The sequence below is a fragment of the Sarcophilus harrisii genome, chromosome 1, assembly GCF_902635505.1.
Source record: "Sarcophilus harrisii chromosome 1, mSarHar1.11, whole genome shotgun sequence".
Classification (NCBI taxonomy): Eukaryota; Metazoa; Chordata; class Mammalia; order Dasyuromorphia; family Dasyuridae; genus Sarcophilus; species Sarcophilus harrisii.
This window is the reverse complement of record NC_045426.1, coordinates 670,042,987-670,054,552: the sequence shown is the minus strand read 5'-3', so window position 1 is coordinate 670,054,552 and position 11,566 is coordinate 670,042,987. Positions and strand designations below refer to the sequence as shown.

The following is an 11,566-nucleotide window of genomic DNA, read 5'->3' as shown; positions in this document are numbered from 1 at the left end:
GATTCCCCTTGGGATACAGTCAGGGAGATGTGGGAGAAAATACAGTTTAAATCGCTCATCTAAAAAAAGAAACATACAGAGTAAGGACTATGCTGGGCCTCTAACTCAAGTCTTATGACATGAATTCAGAACTTCCCTAATTATACCAGGATGGATCTGATGAATTCCTCTGTTCCTCTAAAAGGGCTGAGACACTCTCTCTGGACTTCACATTTACCACTTTCTAGCCTTCTTGGAAGCCTGTCGAAGTGTCCCCTGCCACATTCTAGGCTCCTGTCTGGTTTAAGCTAGTTGTCCAGGCTGGAGTTGTGCAGCTGACCCCAAGCCTTGAAGAAATTTGCTCAGCTGATGTGGAATCTTGCCACAGTTCTTGGGAATCTTTGAGCCACATCAGTTGGACCTATTTATTTTCCCTTCCCTTTGTGGAGAACAATGTCTCAAATCAGCACAACTTGACAACTCCTCCTCTAGCTTCTGTTTGGAGAACAAATTGAATAGAAATTTCACTTTTGAACTTCTCCCCACTTTGAACTTCTCCCCCTTACCAGTAGGAGAGATCAGGTTCAGCCCAGCATTGCTCCATCTAAGGGAAAGAAATCCTGGGGCCAGGTTTCAGTACCCTGGAGTGTATGGATGAAGGGAAGCAATCACCCCCAGTCCTCTGCCTGAGGCAAAAAAACTTTAGAAGATGTCAAATTTTAGAAGAACTTTAGTGTTAGGAAGGAACCTTAGAACATAGAACACTAGATCTGGAAAGAATCTCAGCACTCAGAACGTCAGAATTGGAAGGGACCTTTGAACATAGTGTATCAGGGCTAAGAAAACCTGTTCCCAGTAATGAGTGGGCCCCAGGGTGACATCCTGAGAGTGAAAGGAGGAAGGAAGGCTTTTTTTTTTTTTTAAAGCCCTGATTCCTTTTAGCTGGTTAGCTTCAGTGAAGTAGGTAAACAAAGCAGATCCCAGAGGTCAACAAAACCTTCTGGTTCCTGAATTACTTTAGCTACAGGTCTAGGAGTTCCCTCAGGCTCTCATGGAGAACTTGACTCCCAGAGCTCAGTCAGATGAGCATCCACATTATGGTACAGTGGAAAGTTATGAGGGGTGGCTCTGGGTATAAAAGGCTTGGATCCAAATCCTGGCTCTGGTGGTAGTTGTTGGAGCCCAGCTCCTGAAGGGAGCAATGTGAGAAAAAGGCCATAGACTCACTGCATCCTGCTGTATTCCTGAAGGGAGGACAGAGGCAGATAGTGGGAGGGAAGCTTTTGAGGCCGACTGAGTGGCTACATTATCCCAGAGGCAATGAGGGGCATAGAATCAAAGATCTCCAGCTGGAAGGAGCTGCAGAAGCCATTCAGTTTAACTATAAGAGGAAACTGAGACCCAGGGAGGGGTGGTCACTAGGTCACACGGCCAATAAGTGGACAAAGCCACATGGGAGACCAGGTCCTGAAACTATTCTATCTTTTGTACCTGTTGCTTCCTGGAGAAAATCAAAGAGGGAAGGGCTCAGAACAGGGGAGGACTGAGGCCGGCTCTGATAGTCAATATTCTCAGGTCATTTAAGGCTCTGGCTTCCAATCTTTTTTCTTCTAACTTTCCTCTAAGCCCTGAGTCAGATTCTACTCTATGACTCTGAAATGTAGTGTGATGTGGGGGGGGGGGCGGGAATGGCACTGGGGCCAGGGTGGATTTCTGAAGATGGGTCACTGGGAGATATAGGATCTCAAGACCTTTTTCTTCTCCATGTTTAGCCATTTTCAGTCATATCCTGTGACCCCATTTGAGGTTTTCTTGGCAAAGATACTGGAATGGTTTTTCCATGAGGAACGGGGGTAAACAGGGTGGCTTACCCAGGTTCATACAGGTAGTGAGTGTCTGAGGCTGGATTTGGATTCAGAAAGGGGACGCTTTCTGACACCGGGCCCACTCCCTCCATTGGGCCACTTAGCTTCCCAGGAAGTATTTTAGGGATCATCAGGCTGACCCACTCATTTTCCAGGGGAAATTGATTTGCCCAAGTTTGTGGCAGCAGAGTAAAAATAATAACTTCCCTTTCTACGGACCTCTACAGTTTATAGCTTTCTCTGCAGCCCTAAGGCGAAGCAGAGAGTGCAAGTACCTTTTATCGGCTTTTTACAGAGATGGAAACTGAGGTTCAGAAGAGAAGGGATTTGTCCAAAGGACTAGCCTCCAAGTTCTGGCTCTTTCCAGATCACCACGCCCAAAGATGCTCTTCCCACCAGTCCCGGCCTCAGTCTTCCAGCCTGCCCCAGTGGTACTAGGGAGGTTCGGCCTCCCCCTCCCCCCCACCCCGCCCATGACCTCCGGGGCCTCTCCTGCTGCCTTTTAACTAGCCTTTAACGCAGCCTCTTGGCAGCCACTCGACATCTCCAGCAGCAGGTACTCGAGCTCAAGGACCCGGCCTCCATTCTCCCTCCCCTCTCCAATGCCCCGGCTCCCAGATCGAACGCTCCGAGAAACCGGAGGGGTGGGGGGGGCTAAGGCCGGACGGACTCCAGCTCCTCTAGCGCTGGGCGGGGCTGTCTGATGGGGGTCCGGCACGGGAAGATTGTGATGTCCCGAAATCGGATCCTCCAGCCTCGCCCTAGGATCCGGGATGGGGCGGGTCCAGTCCAACGGAACAACTTCCCCTCCTCCCGGCCCCCACTTCTAGCTAGAAGAGGCTGATTCTGGAGAGTAGGGGGAGGGGAGGAGAGGAGAAGGGGACGGGGAAGTAAGATTGGGGTCGGCCTACAGATGGGCCTGGACTTGGTGGTGGGGTAGGGGGAGGGAGGGGCTCCCATCTCTTTCAACTCCTTGACCTATGAGGTGGGGATCCTGGACCAGGAGGCAAGAGAAAAAGCTTTTACCCTTTCCTTTCACCCCGGGCCTTAGTTTCCCCGTTTGTAAAAAGGAGTTGGACTGGATCGTTTCTAGAGTCCCTTTCAGTTGTGGACATTCAATATTTTAAAGTCCTTTCCAGCTCTAAAATTCTACGAGCATGGGATCTCTAAGCACTTTTCCATTTATGACATCCAATATTCCACTAGGATGCCTTTGAGCTCTCTGGCGGGCAGAAATAAAGGGTCAGTGGCTCGGGCCAGAGTTGACCTCAAAGAGAGGTGCACCCCCGGATCATTCCCCATCCCCACCTTCGAGATCTTGGGAGGAGGCCTGGTCTTGGGAGATAAATCTGGTGCCGCAGTCTCGGATTAACTCCATTTAACAGGGCTCTCCCACCAAGCCCACCTCAGTTCATCAATCTGGCCCGCCGCCCCCACCGACTCTCTGTCCTCACAAATCCCCTTCTGGGGGAGGGTCCTACCGTGAATTTGGGGATGAGGCCGAAGTCAAGAGCCACTCCTCGATTCCCGTCCCCACTTTTCGGCGGTGAGGGGGACTCCCCGGCATGGGGTGGGGGGGTTCAATGGCGGCTCTACTCGGAGTATTACGGCGGCGGCGGCCGGGCTGGGCGGCTTCCTGCGGCCGCGGTGAATGAGTCCGTCTGCGCTGCCGCCGCCGCCTCCCGTATATAAGCCACCGCGAGTCCGGTCGTCAGCCCAGTGCCAGCTGGAGAGCCGCTCTCCTCTTCCTTCCTTTTCTCCCTGCGCCCTCGGAGCCTGCCGGTCTGGGACATCGCTTTCCCTCTGAGCAGGTAGGCAGGTGCCGGTTCCTTAGGGAGTCGGGGGGTCCCCTTCTTCCTGTGCCCTGCGCCCCGCAGTCTTCTCTGGGATCTGTTCGGGAGGCCAGAAGCAGCTGCGATGGGACGGCTGGAGCCCCCATCTTCCGGGACTAGTAAGAGGGAGGGAGCTACAGGTGGAAAGTTACCCTGGGTGGGGGTGGGGATGTGTCAGAAGGACAGGGCCCGGGCTCTCCCCTGCTCCTTTGCTGGCTCCTCCCATCCCTTTGCCCCTTGGTGAGGCTCGATTATAGACCTAAAGGAGCGCTTTGGGATCACTGCAAATGCCGTGCCGGGAGCGGGGACTGTGACGCCTCTGTCGCAGAGAGGAGCCCCGGGAGCACTCAAGCGTCGTCCCCGGGGATACGAGCTTATAGCCCGAAGGAGTGCTTTGAGATCCCAGCACAGCAGGGTGTTCAGAGCAACAACTATGCTACCCCCATTACCTGGATGTCTTGGGATGTCAATTTACAGTCTTACAGGAGTGCTTGGAGATCCCAACCCAGAAGAGTGTCCCAAGTTCGCAGGGCAAACCCAAAACCTTCCTACGCGTCAAGCTCAGATCCGGGACATAATGGATCATTCCCGGGGTTTAGAGCTTATAGCATAAAGATGCGCTTTGAGATCCCAACCTAGGAGAAGAATAGATCAGGGCTATTGTTCTGCTCCCGGATTTCATACCTTCCGGGGGTATGGACTGTTTAGGCCCAGAGAACTTTAAGGATGTGAACTCAATGCATTGAGATCCCAGAGCAACCAGGATGTTATCTTAAGAGTTATCCTTTGGCCACATAGTGGAGGACCCCAAAAGCTGTGAATCCCTTTCCCATCGATGTGAGCACACAGTGCCTGGAGATCGGGGTTTAGCAGTGGGAGAAACTTCTCATTTCTCCTCCTAGAAGTAGTGCTCTGGACTTGTCAGACCTGGGAGTTAGATCTATATGACTTCTTTGTCTTCTAGCTCTTCCTTCTCTAATAAAGTATTTTCCAACCCTTTGGGATCCCTGATGTGAAAGTCGTGTTTCTCCTGCCTAGAGTGGGCAGGGGGCTTTTCTGGAAGTGAGGCCCTTAGATTTTGTAAGGGGTGTGTGTGTGTGTATGTATGTGGGTGGGTATGTGTGTAGAGGAGAGAGCCTCTTCTCCTTCTCCCCTTCTTCCTACCCCCTAGGGTTCCTATTATACCAGGGCAAGGGATGAAACCTTGGAAATGGATTCCCCTGACAGAAAGCAGAAGAGAGGTCTTCAAGGGGCCACATATAAGGGGAAAGTAGGGGAGACCACCTATTCCCTGAGCAAGGTCTGGATGCTGCCAACTGTCCTTACAGCCTGCTAGTCCTTTACTGATTCAGAAGGAAATGACAGGATCACAGACTCAGGGCTGGATGGAACCTTAGAGAACATCTAGTCCATGTCCCCTGATTCAGAAGGGAATGACAGGATCACAGACTCAGAGCTGGATGGGACCCTAGAGAACATCTAGTGTGTGTTTCCTGATTCAGAAGGGAATGATGGGATCACAGATTCAGAACTGAATGGGACCTTAGAGAACATCTAGTCTGTGTTCCCTGATTCAGAAGGGAATGATGGGATCACAGATTCAGAGCTGCATGGGACCTTAGAGAACATCTAGTCCGTGTTCCCCGATTCAGAAGGGAATGATGGGATCACAGATTCAGAGCTGGATGGGACCTTAGAGAACATCTAGTCTGTGTTCCCTGATTCAGAAGGGAATGATGGGATCACAGATTCAGAGCTGGATGGGACCCTAGAGAACATCTAGTCCGTGTCCCCTGATTCAGAGGGGAATGACAGGATCACAGACTCAGAGCTGGATGGGACCCTAGAGAACATCTAGTCTGTGTTCCCTGAAGTTTATAGATGAGGATGCTGATTATCTGCCCCAGAGTGCCACAGGTAGCAAATGTCAGAGGCAAGATTTGAACTCAGATCTGCCTGAGTCTGGGCTCAGCACCCTCCTCCTGTGTCACCACACTAGATTCTCTTGGTCTGTCTCCCATCCTGACTTTGCCGGCCTCTCTGTCTCCTCTTACAGCAGTCTCTGGTGCAGCACTTGCCACTATCACTCCAGCCTCCCTTCTTTTCTTCCCACCTCTGCCATTCCCATGAAGAAGACCAACATGTGGCTGCTAGATCGGCTCAGAGGGTCTGGAGAGAATGGTGCTTCCCGGGGGGCAGACGGTGACCGGTCCTCCAAGGGCCCCCTCTACAGTAACGTGCTCACCCCTGACAAGATCCCTGACTTCTTCATTCCTCCGAAGCTTACCCCAGCCCCAGCTGAGGCGGAAGGGGCGGCCACGGGGTCAGGCTCAGGCTCCAGCTCTCCGCACTTGGGATCGTCAGCCTCCGAACAAAACCTGGCCTCGGGCGGCAGCGGGGCCCGAAAGGCTCAGCGAAGCCCCCGTTTGCCTGCCAAGCTGGCGGCCGAGAGCAAGAACCTGCTGAAGGCGGCCAGCCGGCACGTCATCCAGATCGAGAGCGCCGAGGACTGGCGGCCCGAGGAGGAGGAGGAGGCCGTGGCCACCAACGCCGACCCCCAGGCCCAGACCGCCATGTCCTTGCCCTATGTGCCCAAGGCACAGACATCCTACGGGTTTGCCACTCTGATGGAGAGTCCCCACACGCGACGGAAGGAATCGTTGTTCCACAGCGAGCATACGGGCCTGGCCCAGGCTGGGTCCCCCGGCGCACTCCGGAGAGCTGCGCCCAAGGCCAACGGGGAGGGCACTTCCCGGGCCGAAGCCCTGATGAGCCCCTACCGATACTTCAGCGGGGGGGAGAGCGACACGGGCTCCTCGGCAGAGTCGTCTCCCTTTGGATCCCCCTTGCTTTCACGCTCAGTGTCTCTGCTCAAGGTTTTTGCCCAAGACGGGCAGGCCAAGGTGAGCCAGTTGAGGCAGTCGGTGGGCCGCCACAGCTCCTTGTCCACGGATGACAGCTCTGCTGACGTCAGCCCCAGCGCCCGCCGCCGTGCCCGCCGCCCCGCCCCAACGGCTCCGGAGGCCAGCGGGGAGCCCGCTTCGACCCCTCGGGGAGAGCACACAGTGCGCCTCGGCAAGCGGGGGAGCCTGCGCCTGGCCGCCGAGTACGACCCAGCCCGGGCCCGCCTGCGGGTCAGGCTGCTGGCAGCCGAGGGCCTCTATGACCGCCTCTTTGACACCCGCAGCATCAACTGCTGTGTAGGCCTCTGTCTGACACCTGGGAAGCTTCAGAAGCAGCGGAGCACCATCATCAAGAACACTTGGCACCCCATCTTTAACGAGGACTTCTTCTTCGATGGTCTGTGCCCCTCGAGTGCCCGCAAGCTGGCTCTCAAGCTCAAAGTAGTGAACAAGGGAGGCAGCCTGAAGAGGGATACCCTGCTGGGGGAGAAGGAAGTGCCCCTCACGTCTCTGCTGCCTTTCTTGTGAAGGCCCTCCCCAGCCCAGCCCCAGCCCCATCTCAGAGGAGGGGGAGGGAACCCTTCTCTGACCCATTCCTGCCCTGGGTGCTCCTCTCAGTCCCTTCCACCTTTCTGCCCCACTTGCCACCCAGGAAATGTGGGAAAACTCCAAACCCACAGCACTGAGAGCTAGCATGCCAAGGGTGAGGGACACAGGGGCCCCAGGAGGGATTGGGGGGCGAGGGACAAGATGGCCCTCCCACAGGGCCCCGGCTCACACCCAGATACCCGGCTGTGCTTCAGTCCCAAGCACAATTAAGAAACTAGAGCGTCATTTTCCCTAATTTATTTGAGGGTGGGTGTAGCTGAGAGAACAATGCCGGGCAGGGGTGAGAGCCCTGGATTTGGCGTCAGAACAGTCTGGCCCCAAGTCCCAGCTTTGCCTCTTGCTCACTGGGAGACGGCAAGCAAGTCTCTCCTCTCTGGCCTCAGTCTGCTCATTGTCCAATGAAAATATGAGATGGCAATTTGCAGGAAACCTTTCCAGGTCTAAATCCCTCAAGCTAGATTTTCTGGTCCGGGGTCTCGCCTCCCTCCATTTGGGAAAGGAGACTTATGGATAGATGGGGAAAAGGCAAGCAGGCAAGAAACAGCCTGGGCTGTTCTAGTGTGAAGAAGGGGAGGTAATCTCAGTTCTCTGCCCCTCTGACTACCTTTCTTCCCCAGTCCCTTCCTGCATAGCTCTGAGTTGACTTGCTGAAGATTTGTTGCATTTGGGTAATCAAGTTAGGGAGAAAAGGATCTAGGGAACTCCCAGAGAGCCAATAGAAGGTTCCTGGGGCTGTGTCCAAACAGTTAACCCCAAAGGGAAGGGGCTGACCTTTGGCCCCTTTGCTTTCCATCCCAGTTTCCCAGGAGCACCCAGCTTACTCCCCCAGATCAGGAGGACACTGGATGGGAAGCCTCCCATCTCCAGAAGCCTTTCCTGGTTCTGCTCCCTGCCCTAGGGGATAATGATTAAAGGGGAGACCTCTGGGAATGATCAGAAGCAAAGATCCGGGTTCCAGAGCCAAGAGAGTTCTTAGAACTTAGTGGGACCCTCCAGTCCAACTCCCTTGGCTCTACAGCTGAGGAGGAGTTCCTTGAAGTCACACAAGAGAATGTCAGGGCTAGAATGCTGCATTCTAGATGGGGTTGCTCTCCCTCCAGGATGCTCTAGAGCTAAACTCTGGACAAAGCCCTAGCAAGAGAAGACTGAAGAATGTTTTCTCCCTCATCCCCTGGGGGATGGAGACTATTAAGCATGTCTGCCTGTTTCCACTCCAGCACCCCTCCGGCTCTCTGCCCTCTGCCCCCCTTTTGCCAGGGGGTGCTTTGTCAGTATTTAACACCTGTTCCCAGGCCAGGGAGCCTTTCAGTCCCAGGCCCTCCTGGCCAGCCTCCTTCCCCTCCATTATCTCCTTCTCCATGATAGCGTGTCCTCTTCCCCTTGTCTCCCTGCATGATTCCTGGCTTCTGCCTGAGAGAGTGCCACGGGCCCCCCACTGTGTCTGGCCTCCAGGGCCCATGCTTGGCTCCCCATCCTCTTGCACACAGCAGATGGCAGCCGTAGGCCTTGCTGTGCACATCTATTTATACTTGGAGAGTGATTGACATCTACCCATGTTTTATTCTGCGTGTGTAAATATGTTTTGGAATCAGTCCGGGCAGGTACGGTAATTTTTTTTCCCCCCATGGTTTATTTATTTATTTATTTGTTTAGTGGTTCTGTGGCCTTGTCCCGCTGGTCCCTGGGGGCAGGTACAGGGAATTCCCAGCTCAGCCAAGGACTGGAAACGGTGTGGGAGGGTTATCAAGTCCTCTTCTGGGATGGGGTCCTGGCACTCCTTCCCAGCTCCTCAGATTCTCTTAGCAGCCCTTTGGATGGCTAGCCAACTACTGGGGCCTGAGCACAAGGTCACCCAAACTCCCCAGGCAGGGGAATGGGGACTAGCAAACTTTCTTGGAGGGCAAGACTGGCCAATCCTCTCTTCCACAATTGGCCTCTGTCTCCCTTTTCTGATTGGGGAGGAGCTCAGGACAGCCAGAGTCCCCCATCATGGTGGGGGGAAAGATTCCTGGCTCCCAGAATCCTAAAATGTCAGAGCCAAAAAGGATCTGACCAGGGACTTCAGCCCTATAATTTTAGAAATAGGGAAACTGAGGGCAAGGGGGGCAAAGGCAGCAGAGAAGGTTTTTGTCAGGCCTCCTAGCACCTAGACTAGCATTCATTATTCCTGTCACCTGCTGGATGGCTGGGATTAGTAAATGATCCTAATCCTTCCAATGGCTGAAAGAAGCCCACTTGGGAGGTACTGAGGGCTGAGGTCAGAGTCAAAAGGCTGCCAAAAGGGGCTGAGTTAGGTATCTAGGTGATCCATTCCTGAAGTCCCCCTCCCCAAAAACAGCAGTGGGTGTATATGGGGCACTGGAAGGGTGCCTTGCCTGATCTCATTGGTGCCAGTGGGAATTCTGGGTCACTAGGTATCTTCTTCCCTTTCTGCTCCAGTGAATCTGTCTTCTGCCAAATGGGCAAAAATCATCTCCACTCTTATTCTCTCCTGCAGTTGTTTTGATGTTTTAACTTTCCCGATAACTTTTAAAGTGAATTCTACCCGCCCACCTATGAGTGTGTGTACGTGTGTTTATAAATGCGTTTTTAGTGCAATAAAGGTATTTCCAAAACAACTGAGTTGCTGTGGCTGTTTCTCTGAGCCAGGAAAAAGGGATGTATTTGAGCTGGGATCCTCCCTCCACCCCCGCTTCCTTTTCTCACACTGTATATCTCAGGTTGTCTAAGAGAGAAACAAAGCAGGAAGAGACCTTGATACTTAAACTGTCAGAGCTGGAGAGGCCTCTGACAGACCAAACCGTTCATTTGTTATCCAAGAAAAATGAGGGCCGGCTGTCTCTTTGCCTGGGCTCTGACCGCTGGCTCATAGGAAGGGGAATAGAATTTTTCCTCCATGGCTATCATGGAAGACTTGATCTCCTGGAGCTAGGTAGAGGATCTTCCCATTGTCCCACCCTAAGGTTGTCTGAAGGGTCAACTTCTCATCGAGTCAAGCTTTCTAAACTGTCTGCTCATCCCACTGGGATATACTGCAGATTCTATAGGATGGAGAGCGAGCTGGAAACAGGGTGGGGCCTGTATTGATTCTGCTTATTAAGGGGATACAAAGAAAAATTAAAAACAGTTCCTGCCCCCAAACTGTTTACACTATAACTGGAGCTATGAGATATGGATATAGCAATATACACACACGCCAAAAGAATGAATACAGGGTAATTTGGGGAGGGAAGGCACTTGCAGGCTTGAAGTTGTGGGGCAGGAAAGGCTTCATGTAGAAAGAAGGAGTGTTTGAGTTGAATCTTGAAGCAAAGCATAGATTTCAATGAGCTGAGATGAGAGGGGAATACATCTCAGCTACCAGGGATACAGCTTAAAGGATATATGGATAAGCTGACCCTGAGAGGCTCCTGGCACACTAACCTTCTCTGTCATCCCCAGCCTTCTCTGGGTTACAGGAGAGAAGTACTCTTTCCAACCTTAAAAGATTCTGGTAACAAATGTGAGAATTCTGGCTCTTAATGCACTGGGATTCTCACACACACTCACACCCACACCCCCACACCTAACAACTTTGACACCTTCTTTCCTAAACCCCTTCCCATCCTCAGAAACTGGAAAAAAGAATCTTCATTTGCCAAGGAAGTTTGGAGGCTAATACTAGCGGTAGGGAGAATCAGAAGTCAGTCCCGCTGTGTTCTGGAAAGGCTGGTGATGAGCTTTGACTTCTGCCCACTGGCCTTCCCAGCTTTCATCTGCAAAGCATTTGACTCTCTCCCTGATCCCAGATGGGAAGAATGCCAGTGGCTGGAGCATGTCAGAAGTCAGTAAAGGCAACCTCCTCCACTGAGGGGCAATTGGGAACCCCCCCTTAGGCCAATAGTGTCAGAGATACCGACCATAGCAGCCATGGAGTTCAACCTCCTCCCTTCATGGATGAGGTTCAGACGCCTCAGAGTCAGTAACAGAATGCAGCTAGAATCCCGACTTTCTGGATGCCAGTCCTAGTTCTTTCCCATTCTTCTGGTTCTTTATTTTAATCACTCTGAGGACTCTAGGTGATCCAGTCCCTGATCCCTTTCTCACCCACCCCCTTTCCAGACAATGACCCTAGGGGAGAAGCCATAAAACCCATAAAAATCCCTGAAAGCAGGATCCAAGTTTCCCTGTTCAGACCAGAGGTTTCTGGAGGAGACAGATGGTATCTCTCAAGGAACTGCTTGAGAAGCTGTGCTTCCCTCTGAGACTGAAAGTTCCCTGAGGGTAAGTCATTGCTTAGATGAGGGACTCTCTGAGGACTAGAGTGAAGGGATTCTTCCTTCAAAACTAAATGTGAAATTCTCCCAGGTGCCAAATTCTGCTTTTTTTTTTTTTCATC

The 11,566-nt window shown here is 52.7% G+C and overlaps 1 protein-coding gene across 1 annotated transcript; it reads left to right on the top strand.

Annotated features, from left to right (window-relative positions):
- Window positions 1–2,487: 2,487 nt before the first annotated feature.
- Window positions 2,488–9,801, top strand: C2CD4C (C2 calcium dependent domain containing 4C). The gene is made up of 2 exons (XM_031948257.1): window positions 2,488–3,655; window positions 5,733–9,801. Exon 2 carries the CDS (start codon window positions 5,803–5,805, stop codon window positions 7,105–7,107), a length of 1,305 nt encoding a protein of 434 aa, XP_031804117.1. The 5' UTR covers window positions 2,488–3,655; window positions 5,733–5,802; the 3' UTR covers window positions 7,108–9,801.
- Window positions 9,802–11,566: the final 1,765 nt, after the last annotated feature.